At 39.9% G+C, this 15,771-nt stretch overlaps 2 protein-coding genes across 7 annotated transcripts in view; both read right to left on the bottom strand.

The window, feature by feature from the left end:
• The window catches only part of LOC135094836 (tetratricopeptide repeat protein 23-like), a 168,210-nt gene that overhangs the window by 100,397 nt on the left and 52,042 nt on the right, over positions 1 to 15,771 (bottom strand). For all 6 annotated transcript variants that reach the window (XM_063995255.1, XM_063995250.1, XM_063995252.1 and 3 more), the window contains one exon: positions 15,370 to 15,495. In XM_063995255.1, the coding sequence (XP_063851325.1) occupies positions 15,370 to 15,495 (126 nt within the window). The remainder of the gene's footprint in view (positions 1 to 15,369; positions 15,496 to 15,771) is intronic.
• Positions 11,420 to 14,197, bottom strand: LOC135094837 (uncharacterized). Its single transcript, XM_063995256.1, has 2 exons — positions 13,617 to 14,197; positions 11,420 to 13,487 (listed from the first exon to the last, which is right to left on the bottom strand). The coding sequence occupies exons 1-2, from the start codon at positions 13,621 to 13,623 to the stop codon at positions 12,592 to 12,594; spliced, it is 903 nt and encodes a 300-aa protein (XP_063851326.1). The 5' UTR covers positions 13,624 to 14,197; the 3' UTR covers positions 11,420 to 12,591.

Raw genomic sequence — 15,771 nt, 5'->3', positions numbered from 1 at the left:
TTATGAGTGATTTATTTGTAATTAATATGTAATTATGCACTGAAAAATTAGTGTGTTGTTTTGTGATGTTAGTATTGCGACTTTTTGTTGACAATTTGTGTTTGTTTTGTGTGTTTGTCTTCATGCAAAACATTACTGTTATTATTAACAATATTCTTTATTCATCTCTCATTATTATCCAACTATGCCCACCCAAACAATTATTAACATTATTCTTACTGCCATTACTATTATTATTATTATTATTATTATTATTATTATTATTATTATTATTATTATTATTATTATTATTATTATTATTATCATTATTACTATTATTATTGTCATTATCATTATCATTATTGTCATTATCAATACTATCATTATGATAATTACAGTAATTATGACAATAATTATAATTGTTACAACATTTTTACCGTTGTGATTTCATTGGAATCATTTCGTCTATCTATTTATTTATTTATATTTTGTCTTTCATTCTTTCCTTTAACTAAAATTATCATCACGAAAATATTGACTTTTTTTTTCATTCCACAAAAAAAAATGTATTTCTGAGAAAAACTAAATAATTTGCAAATGTTATAAAATAATAAAACAATAATTAATTATTTCATTAAAGAAATAAAGTTATATATATATATATATATATATATATATATATATATATATATATATATATATATATATATATATATATATATATATATATTAGTGGTATCACTAATGACATTCATAATAATAATAGCAACAACAACAATAATAATAATAAAATAATAATAGTAAATAACAATAATTATGATAAAAATAAAAATAACAAAAACAACGAGAACAACAACAACAACAACAACAACAACAGCAACAACGTTTCCAGCACGGACAAGCCGGTAAGGTTGGCATCCGTGGCTGTGGTGGCACCGGTGGTGGTGGCAGCCCTGACCACGGTGGCGCTGGTGGTTGAGAGTGCCTCGGTGAGACAAGGTAAACCCACAAAGCACTGCAATAACACTTCCCTGAGTCACTGCTACCCCAATCCTTGCTCCACCGCCACCACTGCTACTACTACTATTACTACTACTACTACTACTACTACTACTACTACTACCACCACCACCACCACCACCATCACTACTTCAACAAGTACTGGTACTATTAGTAACACTGCCCCTGTTGTGTTTCAGGTCATTGCAGTGCCTTCACCTCTTTTGGTGCGCCTGCTGCAGCTGACACAGCACACTCCCTCCACAGCTTGTGCCGCGCCGCACGCCACGCACGCACGCACGCACGCACGCACAGGCAGGCAGGCAGGTATAGAGAGAGAGAGAGAGAGAGAGAGAGAGAGAGAGAGAGAGAGAGAGAGAGAGAGAGAGAGACCTCGTTAGGCCTAGTGACCCTACTTGGTTTGGTTACCGATGCCGAGCGGCCGCTGAGGCTAAACACGAAGCCTGGGTGAGGTACAAACATCGTCCAACACACTACAACTGGGCCCAACATCGTGTGGCGTGTAGACAGGTGACAGCTACCTGCAGGTGGGTGAGACGGCAGCAGCGAGAGGACATAAGGTGAAAGCTCTGTGGCTCAGGGGTTGGCCACAAGACCTGGTGGAGGCTTGTCAAGGAGCAGCAAGGAACAGGCCGCCGCGACACTGTTCCTCCACTAACAAGGCTGGATGGGACAACAGCCACCAGCAGTGAGGACAAGGCTTCTCTACTCGCTGAGTTTTTCGCAGAGAAGATGTCAGTCACTGATCTGGGTAGACGTCCACCTCACCTCCCTCAGGAAACAGACTACACCGTCGCCGATGTTCAGGTGACACGTGAACAGGTGGAGCGGCTAATGAGGGAAGTAGAGGAGAACAAAGCCACCGGCCCGGACGACATCAGCCCACAGCTCCTCAAACGCTGCGCCAGTGAGCTGTCAGGTCCTCTCACCAGCATCTTTAGGGCCTGCCTGATGGAGTACAGATGGCCCTCTATACGAGTATGGAAGGAGGCGCGAGTGGTACCAGCCCACAAGAAGAACTCAAAGTCTGAGCCCAGCAACTACAGACCCATCTCGCTGCTCTCCGCGGTGGGCAAGTTGCTGGAGCAGGTAGTGGCAGGTGTCATCTGTCATCACCTGAGTGAGCACCGCCTCCTCTCAGACAGACAGTTCGGCTTCCGGCCTGGCCGCTCAACAGCGGACCTCCTCACCCTCCTCTCCCAAGGCTGGCAGGATGCCCTGGACGAAGGTCTGGATACTCTTGTGGTGGCCCTGGACATTGCTGGGGCCTTTGATAGGGTCTGGCACGCGGGGCTTGTAAAAAAGCTTTGCACCAAGGGTATCCAGGGCAACCTCCTTGCACTGCTCAAGGACTACCTCCAGGGGAGAACCCTCCGGACAGTCATCAATGGACAGGCATCCCAGCCGTTACCTATACAGGCCTCAGTTCCACAGGGTTCAGTGTTGGGCCCGATCCTGTGGAACATATACATCAATGACCTCCTGCGGCAAATACCGACTCTGCTTGCATACGCCGACGACTGCAGTCTCTCCCGCTCCTACTGCCGCTCCGACAGTCAGCGAGCCGTTAGAGAGCTGAATAGGCAGCTCAGGCTGGTGATGGAGTGGGGAGAGGCGTGGCAAGTCAGCTTCGCACCAGAAAAGATGCAGGCCATGGTCATGTCATGGTCCCCAGCTGCCTCCCCAGCCGTCTCAGGTTGTCTGATTTTTGGAGGCCAGACACTTCCCCTCCAGGAACACGTCAAGTTGCTGGGAGTGACAGTGGACTGTGGCCTGCGCTTTGACCGCCATGTTGCTGCTGTTGCCCACCAGGTCTCCCAGTGAGTCTCTGCACTGCGTCGGATGTCAGGAAACCTCGACTCCCGGGGCATCCTCACACTGTACAAGGCTCAGATACAGCCTTGTATGGAGTACAGTGCCTTGTCCTGGATGTCCAGTGCCCCCACCCACTTGCAGAGACTGGAAGCTGTGCAACGCCATGCCCTGCGCTTGGTGGGGATGGACAGACAGCAGCAGCAGCAGGAGGAGCAGACCGGAGTCACGTCGCTGGAGCATCGGCGGGATGTGTCGGCGCTGGTGGTCCAGCACAAGGCCCGGGTTCTGGAGGTCCCTCATCTCAGCTCGCTAAGGCTCCCACCACGAGCTGTCCAGAGGGAGTCCAGGTCCACCACCTCCAGTGACATGCTGGTGCAAGTGCCTCGATCTTACTCGAGGCAGCACCAGCGCTCTTACACAGCCAGAACCTCCAGACTGTGGAATGTGTTTACGGCAGCCACGAGTGATACACAAACAATGACACTCCAGCAAGTGAAAGTGGCTGCACAAAGGTGGCGAAAAACACAACCTCCCACACTAGTGCTGTGTTAATCATGTGTATATATATATATATAGTAGGATGAATTCGCTTTTTGTATATATTTTCTTCTTTACATTTAAGTATAGGCTTTTCAAATAACAGCATAAAAAACGTGTTGTTTTAAGCCTGATGTAAATTATTGTTTAAATAAAAAAAAGAGAGAGAGAGAGAGAGAGAGAGAGAGAGAGAGAGAGAGAGAGAGAGAGAGAGAGAGAGAGAGAGAGAGAGAGATTTGATAATTTTCCACCAGATCACATACACACATACACACACATGGCAGAGGTGGAACTGACAGGACATGTTTTCTAGTTCTCCACATACAGAAGGAGGGAAGGAATAACACAAAGCACTCATGGTGGAACAAGTTATGTTATGAAGACACAGGAATACCTAGGTGGTAAATAGGGAGGGGAAAAACAGAACAGTGAGTACAGTTATCCCATCTCTAGGATGACTGGACCTCTACTCTCAACTCTGGTTTGGTTTGTTTACATTTTGGACAAATATAGGAGAAGGTGGCACCCCAAGAGAAAGAGGTTCATTTGAAGGTTTTACTGGAGAAGAAAGAGAACTAAATTATAGACTGCAGTGTAGGAAAATTTTGCATATGGAAGAAATGATGGACAAGTTACTGGAGAGAATAAGGACATTGTAGGCACACCAGAAAGAGACTGGTAAGGAGTTGGTGACTATTACAGCAAAGTTGATTGGGATGGAAGATAAAAATGAGAAGTTAAAGGTGAAAAATAATTGTTTAAAGAAACAAATAAAGGAAAAGTATAAACTATTCAGAAAGGAAATGAGGGAATGAAGGCAAGTGTAAAGGATGAGGCAAAATAAATAGTTAAATGAGCATAAATTTGAAGAAGAATCACTAAAGAAAATAATAGAACAACAAGAAAATAAGAAACAAAACCTGAGACAAAGTGGTAAATGTTATCAAAGAAGAGAAAAAATTGGTGAGAGACACTGTAGAAAAATATAAACAAGTAATTGTATTTGGTTTAAAGGAAGAGAAGATAGTAAGCAAAATTCAAAGAAAGGAAAAGGAAAATAACCTGTTGAATAAGGTACTGAAGAAAGTGAAGGGTAAAGAAAGTCAGGTAGTAAAGCAAGTGGAAGAGTTCCATGGAACTGGGAAATATGAAGAAGAAAAAATGAGACCCATAAGGATAAGGTTTGCAACACAGGTACAAGCAGAAGAAGTAATTAACGGGTCTTGGAGGTTGTCTGGAGATGAAGAATATAGGAATGTATGGATAAATAGGGTTATGGATGAGATTGAAAGGTTGAAGCAAAAGGAGCTGGTAAATGAGGACAAATAAAAAAACAAACAATGAACGGAGGAGAAGGAGAAATGGTACATCAAACAGTAAGTAAAGTGTGTTATACTAATGTAAATAGATTAATGTCAACAAAGATGGAATTAAATGAGTCATTAAACAGAACCACACTGGATGTTGCTGTATTATGTGAGTCAAAAAATGGAAAAATGAATGGGGAACTCCTGACATTGGTGATGATAAATATGATTTATGGATGAAAAATAGAAGTAACAAGGGAGGAGGAGGAGTGATCATTCTTACTAAAAAGTGTGTTAAAGTGGAGAGGGTAATAAAAAGTGAAGACAAGTCTGAAATTCTACAAGTGATGATTAGAAGTGGAAATGGAAGGATAATGAATTATGTAGGAGTGTATTTGCCACCTGTGACCAATGCTTGGCAAAAAAGAAGAGTATGAAGAGATGTTGGTAGATGTGTTAAAAGGTCTTGAAAAGATAGTGGTGGAAAGTAGTGATATAGTTGTTGGTGATTTTAATTGTAAGGAGATAAATTGGGAGACACTGAAAACTACTGGAAGTGAAAACTCATGGAGTAATAGACTGTTAAACTGAGTGGTGGAAAACTTAATGACTCATTGGGTTGATTGTGATACCAGATCTGGTGGAAGAGATAAACCATCAAGACTTGATTTAGTGTTTACCAAGGACATGGAAATTATCAAAACTATACACTTTGACAGTCCTCTAGGTTAAAGTGATCATGTGTTGATGGAGTTTAAATTGAAAAATGAAAATGTAATCATTGATGAAAATTATAAGGTGAAAAGATTTAAATACAGTAAAAGTGACTGAAAAATTAAGAAAATACTTTTTTTGCCGTGGACTGGAAAGACTTTGAAGACACAAAAGATGTTCGGGGAAAATGGGATGAATCTATAAGGATATATAATTCTGCTGTGGAGAAATTTGTATCCAGAGGACGAGCAAGATGTAGAAAGGGTAAAGAATGGTTTAATGCAAAGAGGCTGGAAATTGTAAGCTAAATCCTCAAAACAGATGGAAGAAGAGGAAAACTGAAAGCAGATGGGAGGAATATACTAATGCTAGAAATAAGTACATTGAGATAATAAGAATGGAGAGAAGAAACTATGAAAGAGACATAATAGATAAATGTATAAATGAACCCAAGCTGTTCTTTAGACATATGAATGGAAAGATGAAGAAGGTGTATCAAGATTGAAAGTTGAAAGAAAAATCTATGAGGATGCACAGGACATGGCAGAGGTAATGAACAGTAGTTTCAGATCAGTATTTACTGTGGGAGGGAAGTTTGATGCTGGAAGGGATAAGTTGGTGAGGAATATACTAAGTAAAATCTCAGTCAATTATGAGAAAATACTTAAGATGATGGAAGAACTTGATGTAAATAAAGCAACTAGTCCTGATGGAGTATCAAACTGGACATTGAAGGAATGTAGAGAACAACTGGCTGATAAAATTCAGTCTAGTGGTAACATCACTATTACAGGGAAGAGTACTGAAAGACTGGAAGAGAGCAAATATTACACCAATATTCAAAGGAGGAAATAAAGAAAACCCACTAAATTATAGACCAGTGTCCTTGACTAGTGTTGTAGGAAAACTGTGTGAAAGAACAATAAAGGCAATAGAGGAAAGATGGATGGAACACTTGGAAATAAATAGTTTTGGTAAATTGTCAATTTGGAATTAGGAGAGGAAGATCATGCTCCATGAACTTATTGTCCTTTTATTCAAGGGTAATCGATATTGGATGGGTAGATGGTGTCTACTTAGACTTGAAGAAAGTGTTTGACAAAGTACCACACCAAAGATTGCTATGGAAAATAAAAAAAAATATGGAAAAATTGGAGGAAGACTGTTGGAGTGCATGGAGGATTATCTGGATGATAGAGCAATGAGAACAGTAATACAGGACTAGAATTCATATTTGCTGAAAGCAAAGGCATCAGTGCTGGGACCAATAATGTTTGTAATATATATGAATGACATAAATAAAGATATAGACATTTATATGAACTTATTTGCAAATGATGCTAAGGTGATGAGAAGGCTAGAAAATGTAAATGACTATATGGTACTGCAAGATGATTTAAATAAAATAAATAGATGGAGTAAATCTTGGCAAATGGAATTCAATTTAAATAAATGTAAAGCTATGGAGTTTGGTAAGAGTAAGAAAAGAATACAATATCATTATGAGATGGATGGTGTGAAGTTACAGAAATCAAAAGAAGAAGTGGATTTAGGAGTAACAGTTACTGAAAATTTGACTCTGGACAGACACATTGATAAAATTGCTGGAGTGACGATGAATTTGTTAAAAAGGACAAGAATGGCATTCTCATATTTAGATGAATGAATGATAAAAAAGTTGATGATTTCCATAAGACCAAGACTGGAATATGCAGCAGTGTGGTCTCCTCATATAAAGAGGAATATTATAAAATTAGAAAGAGTACAAAGAGCAGTCACTAAGATGAGGAGAGAGAGAGAGAAATGGGATTTAATAAATATCTATAGAATGATATATGGTATGGAAAATGTGGACAAAGAATGTTTTATAAATTCAGACACACAGAGTACAAGGGGACACAGTAGGAAGTTGAAGAAAGTTAACTATAGAAGAGACATCAAAAAGTATAGTTTTCACAGAAGTGTGAACAAATGGAATGAACTCAGTGAAGACGTCAATGCCATAACTATCCATGCTTTTAAGACCAAACTGGATAGATATAGAGATGGGATACTATGAGATTACTCCTCTCCCGTAAACCACAACTAGGTAAATACACACACACACACACACACACACACACACACACACACACACACACACACACACACACACACACGCACACACACACACACACACACAGTCATTTTTCCATCAAAAAAAATTTATAATATTAATGTGAAACATGAACTGCACAATTCAGTAATCTGATGGCACAACTGCCATCTCATATATTTCTAAAGCTGAACCCTTCACTCAAATCTTTGCTAAAAACTCTACCTTGGATGATTCAAGGCTTATTCCTTCCTCTTCTCCACCCTCTGACTACTTCATGCTACCCATTAAAATCCTTCACAGTGAGGTTTTCCATGCCCTCACTAGCCTAAACCCTCTGAAGGTTTATGGACCTGATGGGGTCTCTCCTACTGTTCTCCAAAACTGTGCCTCCAAAAACTGTGCTGGTACCTTGCCTAGTCAAACTCTTTCAACTTTGGCTATCAACATCTACCTTTCCTTCTTGCTGGAAGTTTGCCTACATTCAGCCTGTTCCTAAAAAGGGTGACTGTTCTAATCTCTCAAGCTATCATCCTATTGCTTTAATTTCCAGCCTATCTAAAATTTTGAACCTATCCTCAACAAGAAGATTCTTAAACATCTATCAATTCACAACCTTCTATCTGATCGCCAGTATGGCTCTACAAGTGATCTTCTGGCTTTCTTTACTGAGTCTTGACTATCCTCTTTTGGAGATTTTGGTGAAATTTTTGCTGTTGCCTTAGACATATCATAAGCTTTTGACAGAGTCTAGCACAAAGCTTTGATTTCCAAACTACTCTCCTACAGCTTCCATCCTTCTCTCTGTAACTTCACCTCAAGTTTCCTTTCTGATCATTCTATTGTTGCTGTAGTAGGCAGTCAATGTTCTTCTCCTAAATCTATTAACAGTAGTGTTCCTCAAGAGTCTGTCCTATCACCCACTCTCTTCCTATTATTCATTAATTATTTAAACCAAACTTCTTGTCCTATTCACTCCTATGCTAATGATGCCACCTTGCACTTTTCCATGTCTTTCTGTAGATGTCCAACCCTTCAGGAAGTAAGCAGTTCATGGAAGAAAGCCACAGAACACCTGACTTCTGATCTCTCTAAAATTTCTGATTGGGGCAGAGCAAACTTAGTATTGTTCAGTACCTCAAAAAACTCGATTCCTCCATCCATCAACTCATCACAACTTTCTAGACAATTATCCCCTCTTCTTCAATGACAGTCAAATGTCACTCTCTTCTATACAGAATGTCCTTAGTCTGTCCTTAACTTATAATCTAAACTGGAAACTTCACATCTCATGTCTAGCTAAAACAGCTTATAAAAGAAGTTGGGCATTCTGAGCTGTCTCCGCCAGCTTTTCTCACCCCCCCAGCTGCTAACTCTATACAGGGAACTTATCTGTCCATGTATAGAGTATGCTTCACATTTATGGTGGGGGTTCCACTCATACCACTCTTTTGGACAGGATGGAATCAAAAGCTTTCCATCTTATCAACTCCTCTCCTCTAACTGACTGTCTTCAGCCTCTTTCTCATTCCCACAATGTTGCATCTCTTCCTATTCTCCTACTGCTATTTTCATGCCAACTGCCCTTCTGATCTTGCTGACTGCATGTCTTCCCTACTCCTGCAGCCTCGCTGCACAAGACTTTCTTTTTTCTTTAAAAGAGGGACCAGCACCTCAGTGATTTTTTTTTATTGCTGTTTTGTTGCCCTTTTTCCAGTGCTCCTACATAAAAAAAAGTGGTAAGCCCCACTCTACTGAATGTCACATAACCCTTATGGGAGGAATTAGTTTGTGCTGTTCTCCCTAAATTGAAGCAGTGAGCTGCCTGGGTTGACCCCACTTGTCCTTTTTGTTCTCTGTTGTGTTTTGTACAGTGTACTAGAGAGAGCAGGCGCCTTTTCTCTCCCCTCTTCTGTCGAAGTGCTGTGTCCTGTTGTGTGTTTTGTGTGTATAATAGTCTGTTTCCAACCACCTCCTCTTTCCCGAAGCTCTCCAGGTTTAAGGGGGTATGAGTCTGTCCTCTGGGAGATTAGAGACAAGTTGGGTTCAGACTCAAGTGTTATAATATCCTGCTGGGTAGTCGGTGACAGCCTGCTGTAGGAAATTTGCAGTATTATAGCCTCATGTTTGTGGAGTCTCTTCTGCCTGTCTCTCCCTGGCATGTTGCTTAGCAAGTCCTTTCTCAGAATTTGTGAGAAGCTGGCATTGTATTTTTATATCTTCCCTGTGGTTAGATGAAACAGGATGGCTTGTATTTGCGTATGACCTGTGGACTGGCCCAGGTTCATGTGGTTACAAGGAAGGCAATCTAGGGAAAAGCTGAGCCAAAGTAGTGGCAGCTGTGAGAGGGGCTGGATCTGGTCATAGCAATAAGATTAATTTAGTGAACTGCATATTTGAGTTCATCTTATCCCAATAAACACAATTTTCCACTTAATTATGAACAAAGCAAAGTTTACTATGGAAGTTGTTGTTTCATTTTGAGTTTCCCAGCTTGACCATGATGCAATTCAAACACTAATATCTCCCAAACTACGTGGCCAATCATAATGAAACTGGCACCATATGATAGGAACAAATCTATCAATTTTATGATATAGCTTTCATCTCTTCTATTTGGTGTAGTCAATGGGTAACTTGCAAAAATCAGAAGGGTGTCAAAAATGGGATTTCTCAAAAACTACTCAACCAGTTTTAAAGAAACTTAAGAGGTGTCATGTTATAATTTTAATAAAATTCCCTATATCAACTTTCAAGTAGTGCTGCACATGCACAAAGTCAAAATTCCAACTTTTAACTAACTGACTGAACAAGTACAAATTTTGTTGCTACTAAGAGTAATACAAGTTATAATGAAAAAGCATGTCAAATTTGTAACATTATTGCGCATGTGCAAAATACAGTATAAAACTTCTTGTAAAGTGACAGTCACTTTTCTAAAATTTTCACCAACTTCCTTTTGTCTCAAAGAGAACAGACACATACCACTCACTGAACACATAATGAATGACATTTCCTATCCAACAGTATACAGAACAAGCATTAGGCTCTCACAAAGTTTTTAGCTAGAATGATTTGAATATTAAGCAAGTGCACGGTGCCTAAAATTGCCACCAACTTTTCAACTAATGAACTGATAAAGCTCAAATTTTGTAGGTAATAAAATTAATGAAAGTTATAAAAAAGTATGTCAAATTTGCAACACTATTCCTCGTGTGCAAAATACATAAATTTTTTAAAATTGACTGCTCAGTTTTCTGCAACTTTTACCAACTTTTTTGTCTCAGCAAGAGCAGACACATACCACTGAATGCAGAATGAAATTTCCTATCCAACAGTATATAGCACAGCCATTGGGCTCTTGCAAAGTTTTGAGCTAGAGTGATTTGAATATTAGGCAAGTGCGTGATGTGTGAGATGCCTGAAATTGCCACTCTCTCTCTCTCTCTCTCTCTCTCTCTCTCTCTCTCTCTCTCTCTCTCTCTCTCTCTCTCTCTCTCTCTCTCTCTCTCTCTCTCTCTCTCTCTATCACTGATGCATTATTGACAGCTTTGTTCATCAATCACCTTCCAAGGGATTTTACTGGCTTTAGCTTATATAATTCTATTAACACTCATTAGTTTTCCAATTACATGCTCTGTACACATATAAGTATTATCAGTTGATTCTTAGAATTCCATCTTTTGAAGAACTTTTTCTTACATCAATGTTTGGCATAATTTTGGATGATTTTCTGTAGGAACCCTTATATTTGGTAGTCATGAAATATGTATACCAGGTTTACTTTGTATTGGATGAGATGGATACCTCAGATCTTCACATTAATATATACTCACTCTTTGTTACTGCAGATCCCCATATCAATCAATCAAATCTCAGAGAAAGATAATCACATGACACTCTTGTTTAAGGGACAATGGATGATTTTTTGGGTTAATCATAAACTTCTCAATCAATCTTCATGAAAATTTATTGACATAATGCTAAGATACCTACTTACGTGTGTAGAAAGTTTGAAGATGGTACATGGAAAAGAAAAAGAGAAAAAATTAAAAATGTAGAAAAAATACTAAAATTTTAAGCGAACTTTGACCAACTAAGGCTTTGAAGCTAATGAAGATAATAAGTTTTTAAAAATATTTTTGAAGAAAGTAATCATTGCTAAACAAAACAGAAGCTTTACTTTTCCAATTATATGATTTTTAATGACGCAAATAATAAAAAACCATCAACAAGTGTCGCTGTGTCTATAAACTCGGCATTTACGCCTGTATAAAAATTCCATATCACACTTATTAAAAAAAAAATCCTTCTATCTTATAGAAAATTTAATGACAAACACAGTGAAAAAAAAATTATGTAAATACCATAAAAACTGACGGAACAGTAGCAACTTAAAGCACAATAACTTACTTTTGAGAAAAAAGGATTTGTTGACAAGACAGTGACAGTCAGAAGCCTCCAGCTGCATACTCCAAGTCTCTTCGCAGGTTCTTGTTCCTCATCTTTCGTCTGAATGGGGACTCCATCGTCTTGTCCATGTTCTGCAGATATTTTTCCATAGACAATGTAGATTCAATGCCAAGCAGGCCAGCCAAGTTGCTTTCAGTGTAGCTGACATTGTAATTGCATACCGCAGTTGCTGCTGCGAAGTCCACCAACATTTTTGATGCATTACAATGTTTTGGGCATATCCTCCATATTCTTGAGTGTAGGTGCTCATTTCGGTTTTGAGTTATGCCCTGAAGACATCGATTCATCATCTCATCTGTAGTGAGTCTGTCATAGATGGCTTTTATTTTTCTCTTCTGATCTTCACCATAAGGTCCTGCACCTTGATTCATCCCGCACACAGAACGGAATGCAGAGCTGTCACCATCAGACACGAATGTTTTATAGAACATATTATACTGACGAGATCTACGCCACAATGCCACAGCTGCTGCTGCCTCCATTCCCCCTGAGGAGCCTTCATAATTCGCGTCACAGTCATCATGTTCATCCAACCAAACCACATACTCGGTAGCAGTAATTTCGCCTCTCTCCATTTGCTTTACTTTAGCGTTACACTTGAAACATACTTTTGAGCAAACTTCATAATCTAAAATAAGTCTTGTGTCAACATCAATCACTGCACCTACTCCGGTTTGATTTGTGACCACGTTTATGCCAAGAGCCATCAAAAGTTGTGCTTACTTGAGGCATGCCATCAACTTGTTCAACATCCTGTTTGCTTGCATAATGATCACACACAGCATGTCTACTCTTTTCCAGGACACTTTTCGCTAAGTCTGTGGCAGTATCTGTGATAAACCTAGCATAACGAATGTATGTAGGTCTAGTAAAATGGTGCAAGCTAAAAAATGAAATCAGTTTGTCAACACCAGCGTATCCAACACCGAGCATCATCATGCAGTACACTAATAATGTTGTCATGGGATAACAATGTTCTTTCACTTGCACACCTTTTTTAGTATCTGCAATTACATGACCACATGAACACTCCACTTGAATGTACGTGTCTATTTGGTGGTGTGTAAAGGTAGCAGTAGCATTGTTCTGAGAACATGATGGACATAGCATGCTTTCCACAATTTCTTTCACTGTCTCTTCAGAAAATATGGATCGTGTTTTCATCTCACTAGCTTGTGGTTGTTCTTTTTGTTCAGTCACAAGAGATTTTCTTTTCTGTGCACTCGTTGGTTCATGTGAACATGAAGCAACAGGTGGCGGAGGTGGTGGTGGCGGTGCGTCCCCGCTCCCAGAAGCCGCCTGACGCTTTCGCTTGGCGGCAACAGAAGATGCTTTTGTCACAATTTTTGCACATTTGCGACGTAAAGCCACGTTCTTCTTTGGCCTAGGCATTGTCTGCAATGCCTCCAAGTTGAAGAAAGTGTACACCAAGAAGTAAAAGCCCGAATAAAGGCAATCACGGGGGTAACACCACGTAGGGAGCACGTAGCTTCTCTCCTTCCACGTGGCGTCAGCCAGCACTGGGGGGTATCGATCCAGTGTTGCTACTGGACAAAACAGAAATATCCAAGACATCTCATTCAAAATCTCCAAGATCAACTTAAAATATCCAAGGTACATGAAACTAATTTTTCTTACATGAACATGAGAACACAAATGTAGCTTCTTTAACTCACCTTTCATACAGCAGAATATTATTGTACATAAACTTGTGTTCCTTCCTCGCTACCACTGGCAACCTCCGTGTCATCAGCAGGATACAGCGTTGCCTGTTGACTGCTGCTACACTTGGTCCCATATCGCTGACGAATTTTGCCATTTTTCATGTCACTTATGAGATCTTTTGATGGTTTCCATTCAAAGCAGGGAACTTCTTGTCGATGCTTTTGTCTTTTTCATAGACATTTTCTGGGCAACCTCACACTTTGGGAACATTTTCTTTACCAACTCACTCAGATGTTCAGCCTGGTGAAAGGGCATTCCGTGTTCAGCCATGAATGCAGAAAGTAACAACTCTGCAGTAGCTACTTCGTCTTGAGGATCTTCTGCAGTTTTTTTCTTTGAAAAAAATTGTTGCATTTTTATGCTACTTTTTTTTTGCTGCCAGGTTTTTTGTGTGCTTAGACGATGACTTATGGTTTAATAGCCCACTTCTATTTGTGTTATGAAATTTACAATCGCATACACTGCATAAAGCAACATATTTGTCATTTGCATCTGGTTTAAGCCACTCTTTGAATTCTGGGTCATTCAGCCATTCCGCATTAAATCCTTGGTGATACCATGGTTTTCTTTTCTTTTTTAGGGGGTGTATTACATCCACTAGTGCTGGGAATGGGATTCTCTGTGTCACTATTATCACTGCAACTCATTGTTAATGAGTGAAACCAAACGCGCAGCTGTAGACCTGTGACTAGCGGTAGGTAGTGGGCGGGAGACTGATCTGGTACGGGAGTCACGGGACGCGTCCAGTGGGGTCTGTCCTAGGAAGAGACACGTACGGTACGAGTTAAGCACGGGTATATTGCGTCTGGCGGGTCTCTCCGAGGAACGAACAGGAACGGTACTTGGTCAGGGATAACCGGGTGTGCTAATACTTTATCATATACAAATATTCCATACTAATTACTAAAACTTAGATATTTTCGATTTCATTCATCTGGATGTTTAAAAAATTCAAGATACTGGCGATTCTTCGAATAAATACCCAAGAACCCAAGACAGGAGACGAAAACCCAAGATCTTGTATAAAAACTCAAGCTGTGGCAACCCTGTATCGATCGCCTGGAGGCCAGCCTCCCCCCAACTCCAGTGTTGCCAACTACCTCTTTTATATGAAGTGACTCTTCTACAAAAAAAAACGTTAAAAAAACGAAAAAAAAACTATAAAACAGAGGGAAAACATGAGTAGTAATAGCAAAAGTATTAAAGGGCACGATGTAAACAAACCATGCCTCCCGGCCATTTAATAGTTAAAAAACATGCCTGGAACCGCAGTACCGCCATGAAACTTCGTAGTGGTGTTGCCAAGACCTTTGGTGATTTTTCAGTGCACTTAACACATTTTCATGAATTTTCGGATTTTTCACTGAAAATACCGACGGGTGGCCCTTAATGCTGCTTTGCACTCTTTCCTTTCATTTACTTGCTTAATTCTGCTTTATATACTAAACTGAACTGTGTTAAATATTAAACCAAGTTTTTATTATATAAAGAAAGTAGGCAGAGTATTACATTGAGCAGAGACTTTGAACCTGAAAATCATAGCTATACAGTTTATTGAATTATGTAATAGTTCAGATTGAAATTCATTTCTCACAACCTGTAAATTACCAGCAGTAACCAACATGCAGATCTGTAAGCAGGAAAGTCGGGTAAAACAAAGAGAAGCAAATCTGTGTATGTATCAAAGCAGGAAGGGAAACTCACCATTCTGGCATAGATGCGAGTGTGGTAGAGAGCGTGAACCAGAGACTCCTGGGCCCCAGCTAATTGGCCTAGGCGGGTGCGAGCCTCTCCACACACTAGATAGCCCCACAGCAGGGTGTGGTGCACCTGTCAGAAACAGACAAAACACTGGAATACAAAAGGCCCTTTTCATGTTCAAGGTTCATTTGTGCACTTGATCTGATGTACAGTCAATCCTCCTCTAACATGAATTTTGTCTAACACAGCCTAAAAATGTAGCTTTTCCTGTTCAAAACACTTACCCACCCACTACCATCTCTTGTCAATAACAATAACTGGGAAGTGGGATTCATGAATCACTCATTCAAGCTGAACAACTTTCCACTAGAACAGCACAGGCATACTGTGACACTGGCTGAAGTG

The sequence above is a fragment of the Scylla paramamosain genome, chromosome 47 (genome assembly GCF_035594125.1).
Source record: "Scylla paramamosain isolate STU-SP2022 chromosome 47, ASM3559412v1, whole genome shotgun sequence".
NCBI lineage: Eukaryota > Metazoa > Arthropoda > Malacostraca > Decapoda > Portunidae > Scylla > Scylla paramamosain.
This window is presented reverse-complemented; position numbering and strand designations above follow the sequence as displayed.